The sequence below is a fragment of the Dendrobium catenatum genome, unplaced genomic scaffold (genome assembly GCF_001605985.2).
Source record: "Dendrobium catenatum unplaced genomic scaffold, ASM160598v2 fragScaff_scaffold_674, whole genome shotgun sequence".
Classification (NCBI taxonomy): Eukaryota; Viridiplantae; Streptophyta; class Magnoliopsida; order Asparagales; family Orchidaceae; genus Dendrobium; species Dendrobium catenatum.
In genome coordinates this window covers 407,741-420,367 of record NW_021319136.1, presented here as the reverse complement: position 1 = coordinate 420,367, position 12,627 = coordinate 407,741, and the positions used below count along the sequence as shown (strand labels likewise).

Here is a 12,627-nt window from a genome sequence, read left to right as displayed (position 1 = left end):
ATATATGGATAGATAAAGGGAGTGGGAGAGGAAGAACGAAATAGAAATATATAATGAATTAGATGCATTCTAAAGAGATAAAGTGGTGAGAAAGAGAGATTGAGAGAGGGAGAGAGAGGGGAGAGAGAGAAGTAAGAGTGAGGGAGTAAGATAGAGGGAGAGATATATTGATGGAGAAATAGAGAAAGAAAGAGATGGAGAGAGGTAGGGACGGAGAGAGAGAGCATAAGATTGAGGGATAGAGAGAGAGATATAGAGGTGGAGAGACTGAGAGAGAGCTTGGGAGATGCATTTTGTAATAGCAAGGGCAAAGAGAGTAATATATATATAAATATTGATGGAGAAATAGAGAAAGAAAGAGATGGAGAGAGGTAGGGAGGGAGAGAGAGAGCATAAGATTGAGGGATAGAGAGAGAGATATAGAGGTGGAGAGACTGAGAGAGAGCTTGGGAGATGCATTTTGTAATAGCAAGGGCAAAGAGAGTAATAGAGAGGGAGAAGGAGGTAGAGAGGGAGAGGGAGATATAGAATAAGAGAGGGAGAATGATTGAAGGTGAGAGAGAGGGAGAGAAATAGATAAAGAGAGATGTAGAGGTGGAGAGAGTGAGAAGAAGGTAGAGAGGGACAGGGAAAGATAGAATGTCAGAGGGAGCGTGATTGATGGACATGAGAGAGAAGGAGAGAGAGTGAAAGGGACCGAGAGAGTGTGAGTGAGCGAGGAGGAGAAAAAGCTGGAGAGCTAGAGCTAGAGAAAGAGAAGCATCTAGAGAGAGCTAGAGCGAGGTAGAGACTCAAAAAGGGTGAGATAGATAGATAAAGAGACGGAGAGAGAGATGTTTTATATAGATAGAGTGGGTGAGAGAGGGAGAGGGAGGGAGAGAGAGAGAGAGAGAGAGAGAGAGAGAGAGGGAAGGTTGGAGAAATAGAGTGAATTTAGAGAGAGAGAATGAGAGAGGTTTAGAATGGGAAAGAGGGAGGAGGATATGGAGAATATGTGAGATTTGGAAGAGACAATAAAAGAGAGAAAAAGGGAGAGATAAATTTAGTTATAGATGTAGAGTGAGAGAGAAAAGCGAGAGAAAGTTTGAGAGTGAGGGAGTGAAATAGAGAAAGAAATATATTTTTGTAAAGAGAGAGAGGACGAGGTGAGAGCGGGAGATAGATGGAGAGCGAAGTGATGGTCTGATGTAGGCAAAGAGGGGTCAAATCAAATCCAAAAAAATTTGGTTTTAACTTCCCTTGAGCTTGCTAGCTCATTAATTTTTGAGCTAAGATTTAGCTCATTATGAGCTGGTTTTTAGTTCATTTATTGAACTAAGAGTTAGCTTATTAAGAGCTATGTTTTTAATTCACTTATTAATTAATTAGTAGCTAATTAATTTTTATCTCTTCTCCTTCCCCTTGTCTATTCGTTTTTCGTGGATGGCTCTTGGTTTTTCGTTCTTGGCTCCTTGGCTTCCAAGGTTGGCTGCTGTGTGGCCTTTCCCGTGCTTTGGTGCCTCGGTTCCGTGCGGGCCTCTTGGGTATTCGCAGCTGCCTCTTCGGTTCCTTGCTGGGACATTTCCCGTGGCTGTTTGGGGGCTTTCCGTGGCTTTGGTGCTTCGATTCCCGGAATGGTTGTTGGCTTTTCATTAATTTTTGTCTCTTCTCCTTCCCCTTATCTATTTGTTTCCCGTGGATGGCTCTTGGTTTTCCGTGCTTGGCTCCTTGGCTTCCTCTATTGGCTGCTCTGTGGCCTTTCCCGTGCTTTGGTGCCTTGGTTCCGTGCAGGCCTCTTGGGTTTCCGCGGCTGCCTCTTCAGTTCCCTGGCTGAGCGGTTTCCCATGGCTGTTTGGGGGCTTTTCCGTGGCTTTGGTGCTTCGTTTCCTGGAATAGCTATTGGCTTTTCATATTCCCTATTTAAATAAGCTTTTAAATTAATGAGGGGTTGTTTGTTTTCCCCTCTCATGTCTATAAATAGTATATGTTTTGGGTTGTTTGAGTATGTTATGTGATTGATTTTTGGAAATGTAAACCTGCGGGTTTCTTCTTGGAAAAGCTTGTGAGCTTGTTCCATCACTTCTTCTTCTATCTCTTGGGAAATCTTGCGAGCTCTTTCCACCCTTCTTCTTAGTTTCTCACTTCTTTCGTCTTCTGCAAGTACCACCTCACATGTATCCTTCTTCTAATGGATGAAAGCTTCTTTAGGTGTTTGTTTTTAAGTCTTAAATTTGTCAAACGTTTGTAAGCATCAACGTTTGTAAGAGTCTTTGTTTGTAAGCCGTTTTATTATTAAAGTTGTGTTTTATATCATTTGTGTTATTTTAAGTATTTTATGTCTTTCTATAATCCTAGAAAGAGTTTTGTTTTTGTGATAAAAAATTTGGGTCCCTTCCAAAATTTTTTATTGCATTATGGACAAAGGGAGAGAGAACAAAATGGAGTGGAAGTCAGAAAGAGAGAGACATCAAGAGCACGAGATAGAGAGAGATAAATATATTAACAAATATAAAGTAAAAGAGGGGAAAGGAGATAAAGTTCCCTACCCTGGTTTCTTTGGGTATCTGTTCCCTACCCCTGGCTCCTCTTCCTGTGGCTGGTTCTTCTCTTCTGTGGGTGTCTGTTCCGATTTCGTTGGCTGCATATTCTGGTTCCCCTGGCTGCCCGTTCCTGTCCTCGTGGCCCTTCGGCTGCTGCTCCTGGATAGCCTGTTGGCCTTCTATTTCCCTTGACCTAATTGGTTTGGTTGGTGGTTTTTGAGTTGTTTGGCTGCCCCATTTTAAGCTATAAATATGTGATGTTTTGTTTTTTTTTTTAAAAAGAGGAGATTATATGATAGTTTTTGGAATAAAGCCTATGGGTTTTCTTTTTTTGGAAAAGCTTGTGAGCATGTTCCATTCTTTTTCTTCTTCTTGGGAAGGCTTGCGAGTTTGTCCTCTCTTCGACTTCGACTCGAGCTTCTTATATCTTTCTTCTCTCCGCAAGTGATCACCCCATATGTATCTTTCTTCTCAATGATTGCAAGCAAGCTTAGGAGTTTTTATATCATAAGTTTGCAAGCGTCGTTTTATACCCCTAGGTTAGGATTTTCTTAGGTTTTTTGTATTTTCTTTAGGTGTTTAAAAACATGAAAAAACATTAAAAAAAAATTGAATCAGTTGTTGGAGAAAATAAGCCAGAGGCGTTTGAAGAAGATATCCCTATGGACAGATGGATTCCGTCGGAAGGAAGTTCAACCGATCCACTACAAAATGAAATATACAAGCTTCAAATGAAAATGCATGCATGTACGAAACAATACATGAAGAAAAAGAAACTTTTGCAAGACCAATTCAAGAAAGAAAGAGAAATTATCTTGAAGAGGTATGGAGCTATGATTCAGGAGCTAGATGCGGCGCCTTCATCTCGTCAGAAAAATTCTAAAGCATCCTCATCAGGAGATGAGCCCTTTCAATCGGGGAAGAATCTGATATAGGCAAAGGGGGGGGGGCAAATTAAATTATTTGCCTAATTCTTGGGTGCTGGTGGTTCTCGATTTGGGCTTGGTTGCTCAATTTTGGCTGCGCCTTCATCTCGTCAAAAAAATTCTAAAGCATCCTCATCAGGAGATGAGCCCTTTCAATCGGGTAAGAATCTGATATAGCAGGCGGGGGGGGGGGAAAATTATTTGACTTGATTCTTGGGCTGCTGGTGGTTCTCGATTTGGGCTTGGTTGCTCTATTTTGTCTGTGTTTTTGGGAGCTGCTATGTCTAGCTCATTATGGCTGAGCTGCTTCTTCTTTTCAGCTCATTAATTAGGTACTCCCCCCCCCTCCTTTCCTCACTCTATGGCTCTTCGGTTTCCTGACCCTAGCTCCTCTTCTCGTGGCTAGTTCCTCTCCCCAGTGGGCGGCCTATTCCGGTTTCCCTGGCCGCTTGTTAAGGTTCCCTTGGCTGTTCGTTCCTATTCCTCCTTATGGCCCTTCGGCTGCTACTCCTGGATAGCCTACTGGCCTTCTATTTCCCTTGCCTTGATTGGTTTGGTTGGAAATATTTGGGGTTGTTTGGCCGCCCCATTTTCAGCTATAAATATGTGATGTTTTGTTAAAAAAAATGAGATTATGTGGTAATTTTTCGGAACAAAACTAGAGTGTTATTTTTGGGAAAAAGCGTGCGAGCTTATTTCATTCTTCTTCTTCTTCTTGGGAAAGCTTACGAGCTTGTCCTCTCTTCGACTTTGTCTCGGGCTTCTTATCTCTTTCTTCTCTCCGCAAGTGGCCACCCCATCTACTTCAGAGAGATATAGCAAGCAAAGAGAGGGAAAGGTAGAGGGTGAGAGAGGGGAGAGAGATAGAGAAAGTACAAAATTTATTTGTTGGATGCTAGAGAAAGTAATTGAGGGAGGGAGGGAAATGGATAGAGAGGGATAAAGAGATGCAGCAAGAGAGTGATATTGAGATAGAGAAAGACAGATGGAGAGATGAGGGAGAGGGAAAAAAATGTGAGAGAGAGAGAGAGAGGGAGTGGGAGAGAGAAAGTGAGATAAAGAGACACTGAGAGAGGGAGAGAGAGAGAGAGAGAGAGAGAGAGGAGAATGCGAAGGGAAAGAAAGAGATAGAGAGAGTGAGAGGGTGAGAGATAGGGGATAGATATGGAGAGAGAGCAAGTGTGAAACGAAGGTGAGAGAGAAGCAATAAATAGATCGAAGAGAGAGATGATGAGAGAGCATGATAGAGATGAAGGGTGAGTGTGTGTGTCTGTCTGTGTGTGTGATAGAGAGAGGGAGATAGAGTGTCATATATAGAGAAAATGAGAGATGTAAAAATAAATAATAGGAAAATTAAAAAACCAAGAACAATTCAACCCACTGTTGGTTTAGAAGATGAAAATAAAGACAATGATGATTAGCTGATGTATTTCCCAATAATTATAAATATAAAACTATATGTCCATTTGTGGTCGATTGTAGCTATTTGTAAAAATTTATAAAAATATTGTCAATAAATAGATTTTTTACAACTGTAATGTTTATAACAAATTTCTTATAGCTATAAGATTTTAATAGATATGATTATACAAAGCTAGTTCTTATCATACAAATGCCTAAAAAAGCATAAAAAAGATATGGCCAAATCAAAGTATGATAGTGATCTGCAAATCAAAGTAAAGTAAAAAACTTCCTTAGACAGGAGAAATTATTATGTGTGAAGTACGGCCGTAGGGATATGTCCGGACTCCAATAAAATTTTGACACGTGGATTGGACACGTGAATATTCAATTGGATTTATTTTTTACTTTATATATTTAATGTGCCCGTGGAACTTTTAGCCAAGCGCACCAAAAGAGCAATAAAAAAGCGCAACAAAAGAGTAGTCAAAGTACAACTTAAATGCAACTAAAGAACATGTAAAGCGTAGGTACAGCGCAAGTAAAGCGCACAAAAAAAGTGCAACCAAAGTGAACTCCACGTGTCAAATTTTAAGTGAATGTTCAGATGTATCTCTGCGTCCGAACTCCGCACATAATAATTTCTCCCTTCAATAATGCATTTTGCTTTCATACGTGCAAACAAAAGATGCACTACAACCATAACATGAAATCTTTTATTCTTTTTTTTTTCCTTTTGCAAATCCTTTTGAGCACCAAATTATAAGAAAGTAACTACTATAATCATAATTAAATTTAACCAACCATTTCGGGTTAGCATTATGAATTCTCATCTTTCATCTATTTCTATTGAGTACCACGTGAGTTGCTAACTCTATTTTGCATAAATTTACTTTGCTTAATTCAATCATGATGTCTTTTCCTATTATCTTCCATAATAATTTCAATTTTAATCTACTACTCTTATTAGCACATCATCTACATTCTACCATATATTCCCAAAACACCTAATTTATTACATCATCTAATCTTCAATAAATTTTCTTCCCAGATCCCTCTAATAAAACTCTTTTCCAACTCAACTCCTAAGTTTAACCACAATCCTTCTTTACAATCTCATAGTTGTCCTACTAAGCATAGCTATAAACAATTTCTTTTTCCACTACTCAGATCGATATAAAATGACAATTTGTTAAATTTTATCAATTTATATGCATTATTATGATATTCTTTTATTGCATAGTACTATTAAGATTCGTTTATTTACCACTTTCATTTAACTCTCAAAGTTGTTTCATCTACTTACAACTCATTTATATAAGCAAACTAAAAATGTACTTGAAACACACCACATGGAGTTTTTACTTATCCTTAACAAATAAACCTGTATAGGAAGAGATCATAATACAAATCCTCACAAGAGTTTTCCAAAATAACAACAACAAACTTACCCGCAAACTTTTTGGAGCTTCCATTCCTTGGATGTCCTTGGAAATAGTCTGGAACCATACAAAAGAAAACAAAGAAAATATTATAATTACACAACAATAGCATATAGTCTTTAATAACTCCAAAGACAATTCCTATAAAGAAAAACAATTAAGTTGGAACGACATATGGATAAGGTTGAGTATTGAAAACAAAAAGGGTAAATAAAAAAAAACTTTTATTTTATGCAAGAAATACAGGATATAAAACAGGTTATCTATCTATATATATATATATCTTATAATTACTTATTTATCAAAATTAATCATGACAATCAAATTAAAAAAAATCATCTCTTAATGCAATAGCTGCTAAATTATAAATAACAAATCCTTTATATAAACTATTTATCAAAAAGTATTTGACATGAAATAAGAACAACAGGTGACATATGCAGCAAATAGTAAATGGGATGAAAGTGCCCAGAAAGCCAATAAACTTACCATTTGACCAACTGCTATTGTATATATTACAAGAGCATCTCTATATTGTAAACCAGCTACTTCTATTATTCCTGAGTTCTCTTGGACCTGCTTGCTGTGGATAGAAAAAGAGCTTATGCTGAAGTGTTTGTCTTAATCAATTAGCTTGGCTCACAGATGATCAATTATATCGACTTTCAAAAAATAAGGATTAGATATGACTGTATGCTAATCAGGGGTATGGAGATGTTTAAGCACCACAAATGCATACAGAAAATGACAAAATTAAATGAAATTAGCTTATTCATCGCACTACCATGAGTAAAGATTAAATATGCATACATCATATGACGATGCGTTGTATGATTTACTCATGAACAAGAAGCTGATGAGATATAAGATTGAGAGTATGTAAGGAAGCTTTTATAGAGGCTAAATCAATAAAATCATTACCATCACTATTACTATGACAACAGTCTGGAGTCCACGTGTTTCATCTAAAAAATGAGAAGTGCAAAATCAACAAACAAAATAGTGTTCCACCAGAAATGCAGGAAAAAAGTTGGATCGTTCAATAAACAAAAGAATTAACAGGATAAATCTTTTATTAAACTGGGAACTGATCTTTTCTCAATCCCTATCTTGTCAAACGGATAGAATAAAAATAAACCATGGTTTGTTATAAAATTTTGTTTCCTCAGTGGGAAGAAGAAATTCCTAAACAACGTCAAGAGGTACACTCATCATTAGCATCATTAACCTCACCTAACAATTTACACTTAGCTCAATATATCATCATCGGAACTGACTCCTGATGAGTGCAAATAATTATGCTTGATAATCAACAACATCATTGTCCAAACTACTTGGAACTTGTAAATCTTTCTTCATTTATTCATGTTAATAATAGCATTATGTTCAATAATATGTTATTTCCTTTGGAAAACAATGAGCAGCATGCATATAAAACAATATGAAACCCAAGGCAATTAAAATATAGATCAAGAATTTTTACACGACTACCATAGTTAAATCTCCAAATGAATGTTCATGGAAATAAAAGTATTGCATACAACTGCTGATGTTTCCCCACAAAAAGCCAAAATCATGACATGGTAACCATGGAAGCATGACAAATAAATAAAAGCTATTTAACACCCCAGTTGGAACACTATTTTGGAAACATTTTCAAATCCTTATATGATGGATGCTTAGTTCTAGGTAAATATAGCATAATGCCAACTTTGGTTTCCTCTATGGTAGCAAAAGATTTCCATTGTGAATAAAAAAGAATAACATTGATACTTAATAATCAACATCATCCTTAGCCCATTCAGAATTTAAGAATACTTCTCCCTTTGATGCTCTGTGCTCAGTAATGTGTTATGTCCATTAAAGAATAATTTGGTGCATTAAATGTTAAACAATAATCGGTAATAAACTATAAAAAATAAAACGTAAGAATTCTCAAAGGACATGCAAAGTCAACTCACAAATTGCCTACTGATAAATTATATAGTGCTTCTAACCCTATGTCCCTATCCATGTGACCGTTTCTTGCCATTCTTTTTCCACCTACTTTGTCTACAGGTAATAGTCATATGACAACCTAATAAAGTAATCATAATATATTGTATGAAATATGATAAGTACCCTGCAGCAAACTTTCCCTTTGGAAATAAAAACATTAAGTTGCAAAACTATATTGACTTCTCCAGTATTTCAAATCAAGTCGATATTGTTTTCCACCATAAAATTTTGCCCAAACAATCTTCAAATCAGATATACACATCAAAACAACATTTCTTGCATTATTTATTTCTATTGGAGCAAGGCTTCCCTAGAGAGAGGCCATATTAATAAAACAAACCAAAACCAAAACTTACTGTCAAGCTAAATCTCATAGTTCTACTGCAAATTTCATTCCTTAGCTTCCCTAAAATGCTTCATGTCATTAAAAGACACATTGGACAGTCAATAAAAAATAAGAAAGCATCCAAGAAGCCAAAGCACATTTCTTCGACGGAAAATTCTAAAAAAAAGTACGATTGTCTACACAAATAGTATTTTAAGTATGGAAATAAAACATCATCACACTGCTTACCATGCTTTCTTCTTCATCTTGTTCACAAGCGATGTCTTGTAAAAACCACACAGCACTTGAACCATCTTCTTCACTTTTTTGAAATCGAGCATCTCAAAAATAAGGCTTTCATCACAGCTGAAATCCACAAAAGCCTCCTTTACAAACAAAATGAATTTGATCGGATCAACAAACATAAATATTCATCCAAGTTAAATAATAAACAGCTTTTGGGAGGAAAGAAAGAACCACAAAACCTGATAATCAGGAACTTCGCTTACTTCACTCACATCCTATACAACAAAACCATCCACCATCATTCCACCAATTGAAAATTATAGATGCATGCATGAAAACAGTGTAACCACCTGAAATCTTAGAGGAAAGCTGCTCGATATTTCTCCCACAAACAGGGGTCTTTCATAGTAATCGTCCCCATGATGGTTTTGCTCAATGTGTGTTTCAACCTTTGAGATCGAGTTGTTCAAATGCGAGATGGATTTGCTTTATGTGTTTTAAAAAAAAGAAAAAGAAAGAAGTAGCTTTGAATTATTTTTCTAATTTTAGTTTTATTTGAATGATGATGTTGGATTGGACCATGAACATATTTAGATTCTTTTTGTTGGAGTTGCATATGAATATCTTGTTGGCAATTATACTTATTTCTAAACCTTTGGAAAACAAATTGGTATCAAACTATCCTTCGTTCTTCTTCTTTCCAATGACATGACTTCGAACTTTTTGCAAAGTGTTGTATATTTGGCATGAGAACAATTTCATGAGTTTGGGTTAAAAACTTGCTTGGAATTTTAATGACATGTAGCATGCAGGATAGAAATGTGTTAGGAAAGCTTTGTGAGCTGCTTTATGTTGGAAAGTTCTATGATTTTCTTTATGACTAAAAAACTTTATGAGTTTTGGAGAAGTTTTAATCCACACCATCACAAGTTCATGATCTCATTATGCCGCTATAACTTGACATATATTCAGAGCTTTACTTATGACATTCCAAAATACCTTTTCTATATACTGTTCTTTCTATTGGATCAGAAGTAACGATGACAACGGCGGCTCACTTGTTGCGAAGGCCATACCAGCTATCTAGTATGGTCTCTTCATGTTAGGAGAGGAGACCTAACGATGCTTTTAGTTGGAGAATGTCACAAGACCTTATGGATGGTTTACCTTACGATTTGCTTAAGGGTCTTCTACCTAAACCTATTACTAGTCTAAGGAGAGATGATTCCAGCATTCTAGACAAGTTACTAAACCCAGGTTTAGATAGCATTGGTATCCGAGTACCAGACAATAATTCATTCATGCAATTGCTTGTGGTTCTAGAGGCGCATTTGCTCTTACAAGTTGCAATCTCACCGGACAACCCTGTAGCATCAGCCCAAAAAAAGAATGCTAACCTTAAGGAAGTAAAAACTGGCTTAAAACTAGGATGGTGTCATGAAGAGGGTTATCCACCACAAGTATGTCTAATTTTAAGGAAAGAAAAATATTAACTTAAAGGAAACGAAAATTAGATTAAATTAGGACGGTCAGACGAAGAGCATTATTCACCACTAGCACGTCATATCCGAAGGAAAGGAAGAATCCTAACCTTAATGAAATGAAAACTAGGTTAAACTATGATGAGGCCACGAAGGGAATTATCTACCACTAAAACGTTGAATCCTAAGGAAAGAAAGAATCCAAGCCTAAAGGAAAATAAACTAGATTAAACTAGGATGGTTCCACGAAGAGCTTTATCCACCACTAGCACGTATCATTCTAAGGAAAGATAAAATGCTAACCTAAAAGAAAAGAAAATTGGAATAAAACTAGAATGGTGCCCAGATGGACATCATCCACAACTAGCACATCTAATTTTAATAAAAATAAGAATCCAAACCTAACGGAAAAAAACTGGATTAAATTATGATGGTGGCACAAAGGGAGTTTTTCACCACATGCGCGTCAAATCCTTAGGAAAGAAAAATTGTTAACCTAAAGGAAAAGAAAATTGGATTAAATTAGGATGGTGCCACGAAGGGCGTTATTCACCACTAGCACATCGAATCTTACAGAAAAGAAGAATCCTAACCTAATAGAAAAGACAATGCATTAAACTAGGATATTGTACCACCACTAGCACATCATATTCTAAGGGAAAGAAAACTAGGTTAAAAAAGGATAGTGCTACAAAGGGCGTTATCCACCACTAGCATGCCTAATCCTAAGGAAGGAATAATCCTACCCTAAAAGAAAAAAGATAATGTGATTAAACTAGGATAGTGCCACAACGGGTATAATCCACAACTAGCATGTCTAACCCTAAGGAAAGAAAGCATCCTAACCAAAAGGAAGAGAAAACTAGATTTAAAATAGTATGATGCCTCGAAGGGTGTTATACATGACTAGAACGTATAATCCTACAGAAAGGAAGAATCATAACCTAAAGGAAAAGAAAATCATATTAAATTAGAATAGTGCCACGAAGGGCTTTATCTCCCACCAGCATGCCTAATTCTAAGGAAAGGAAGAATCCTAAGTATGAAGGAAAAAAAACTGAGTTAAAACTAGGATGGTGCCACAAAGGGCACTATCCACCACTAACACTTTCAAACCTAATGAAAAAAAAATTCTAATTTAAAGAAAAAGAAAACTTCATTAAACTAGGATGTTGTCACAAATGGCATTATTCACCACTTCCACGTCTAATCCTAAGAAAAGGAAGAAGCCTAACAAAAGGAATTGAAAACTAGATTAAACTATTATCGTGCCAAGAAGGGCATTGTACACGACTAGCATATCTAATATTACAGAAAGGAAGAATCCAAACTTAAAACAACAACATCAAGCCTTTATCTTACTACGTGGGGTCAACTACATGAATCATTTTTTCTTCATTGTGTCCTATTAAAAGTCAAATTCTCATTTAAATCTAATAAAGAAAGATCATTTCTAATATTTTTTAACCAAGTCTTTTTAGGTCTGCCTCTACCTTTCTTAACATAAGTCTAATCTAATACATCTACTTTCCTATACGGGTCATCGGAAGGCTGCCGCTTTATGCTTCTCTTTATGGCCAACATTCGGCACCATAAAGCATTGCAGGCATCACCACCATCTTATAGAATTTTTCCTTAATTTTGAGGGGTACCTTTCTATCACACAACAAGCTCGATGCATTGTTTACTACTAGCACATCTAATCCTAAAGAAAGAAAGAATCCTAGCTTAAAGAGAAAAACAACTGGATTAAACTATGATGGTGTAATGAAGGGCGTTATTCACCACTTGCACGACAAATCCTTAGAAAAGGGAGAATGCTAACCTAAATGAAAACTAGATTAAATTAGGATGATGCCGCGAAGGGCTTTATTCAACACTAGCATATCAAATTCTAAGGAAAGAAACAATTGTAACATAAAGGAAAAGAAAACTAAATTAAAACTAGGATGGTCTCACGAGGACAAGGTCCACCACACGCACGTCTAGTCAAAAGGAAGAATCCTAACATAAAGTAAAAGAAAACTGGATTAAATTAGAATGGTGCTATGAAGGGTATTGTCCACCCCTAGAACGTCTAATCCGATGGAAAGGTAAAATCCTAACCTAAAGGAAAAAAAAACTAGATTAAACTATGATTGTTTCACAAAGGTCATTATACACCAATTAAATATCTAATCCTTAGGAAAAGAAAAATGTTAACCTAAACGAAATGAACTAGATTAAACTAGGATACAGCCATGAAGGGCATTATCCAGCACTAGCACGTATAATTCTAAGAAAAGATAG

The 12,627-nt window shown here is 36.4% G+C and overlaps 1 protein-coding gene across 6 annotated transcripts in view; it reads right to left on the bottom strand.

Moving 5' to 3' along the window:
- LOC110106935 overlaps nt 1-11,774 on the bottom strand; it is an 18,107-nt gene extending 6,333 nt beyond the window's left edge. The window contains exons 1-5 of one of the 6 annotated variants that reach the window (XM_028695785.1): nt 9,208-11,774; nt 9,097-9,132; nt 8,861-8,997; nt 6,778-6,871; nt 6,298-6,345 (exon numbers count right to left, since the gene is read on the bottom strand). In XM_028695785.1, coding sequence (XP_028551618.1) covers nt 6,298-6,345; nt 6,778-6,871; nt 8,861-8,952 — 234 coding nt within the window. In that variant the 5' untranslated portion in view covers nt 8,953-8,997; nt 9,097-9,132; nt 9,208-11,774. Of the gene's footprint in view, nt 1-6,297; nt 6,346-6,777; nt 6,872-8,860 lie in introns of all 6 variants that reach the window. The other 5 variants (XM_028695788.1, XM_020837037.2, XM_028695787.1 and 2 more) reach the window with 5 other exon arrangements.
- Nucleotides 11,775-12,627: the final 853 nt, after the last annotated feature.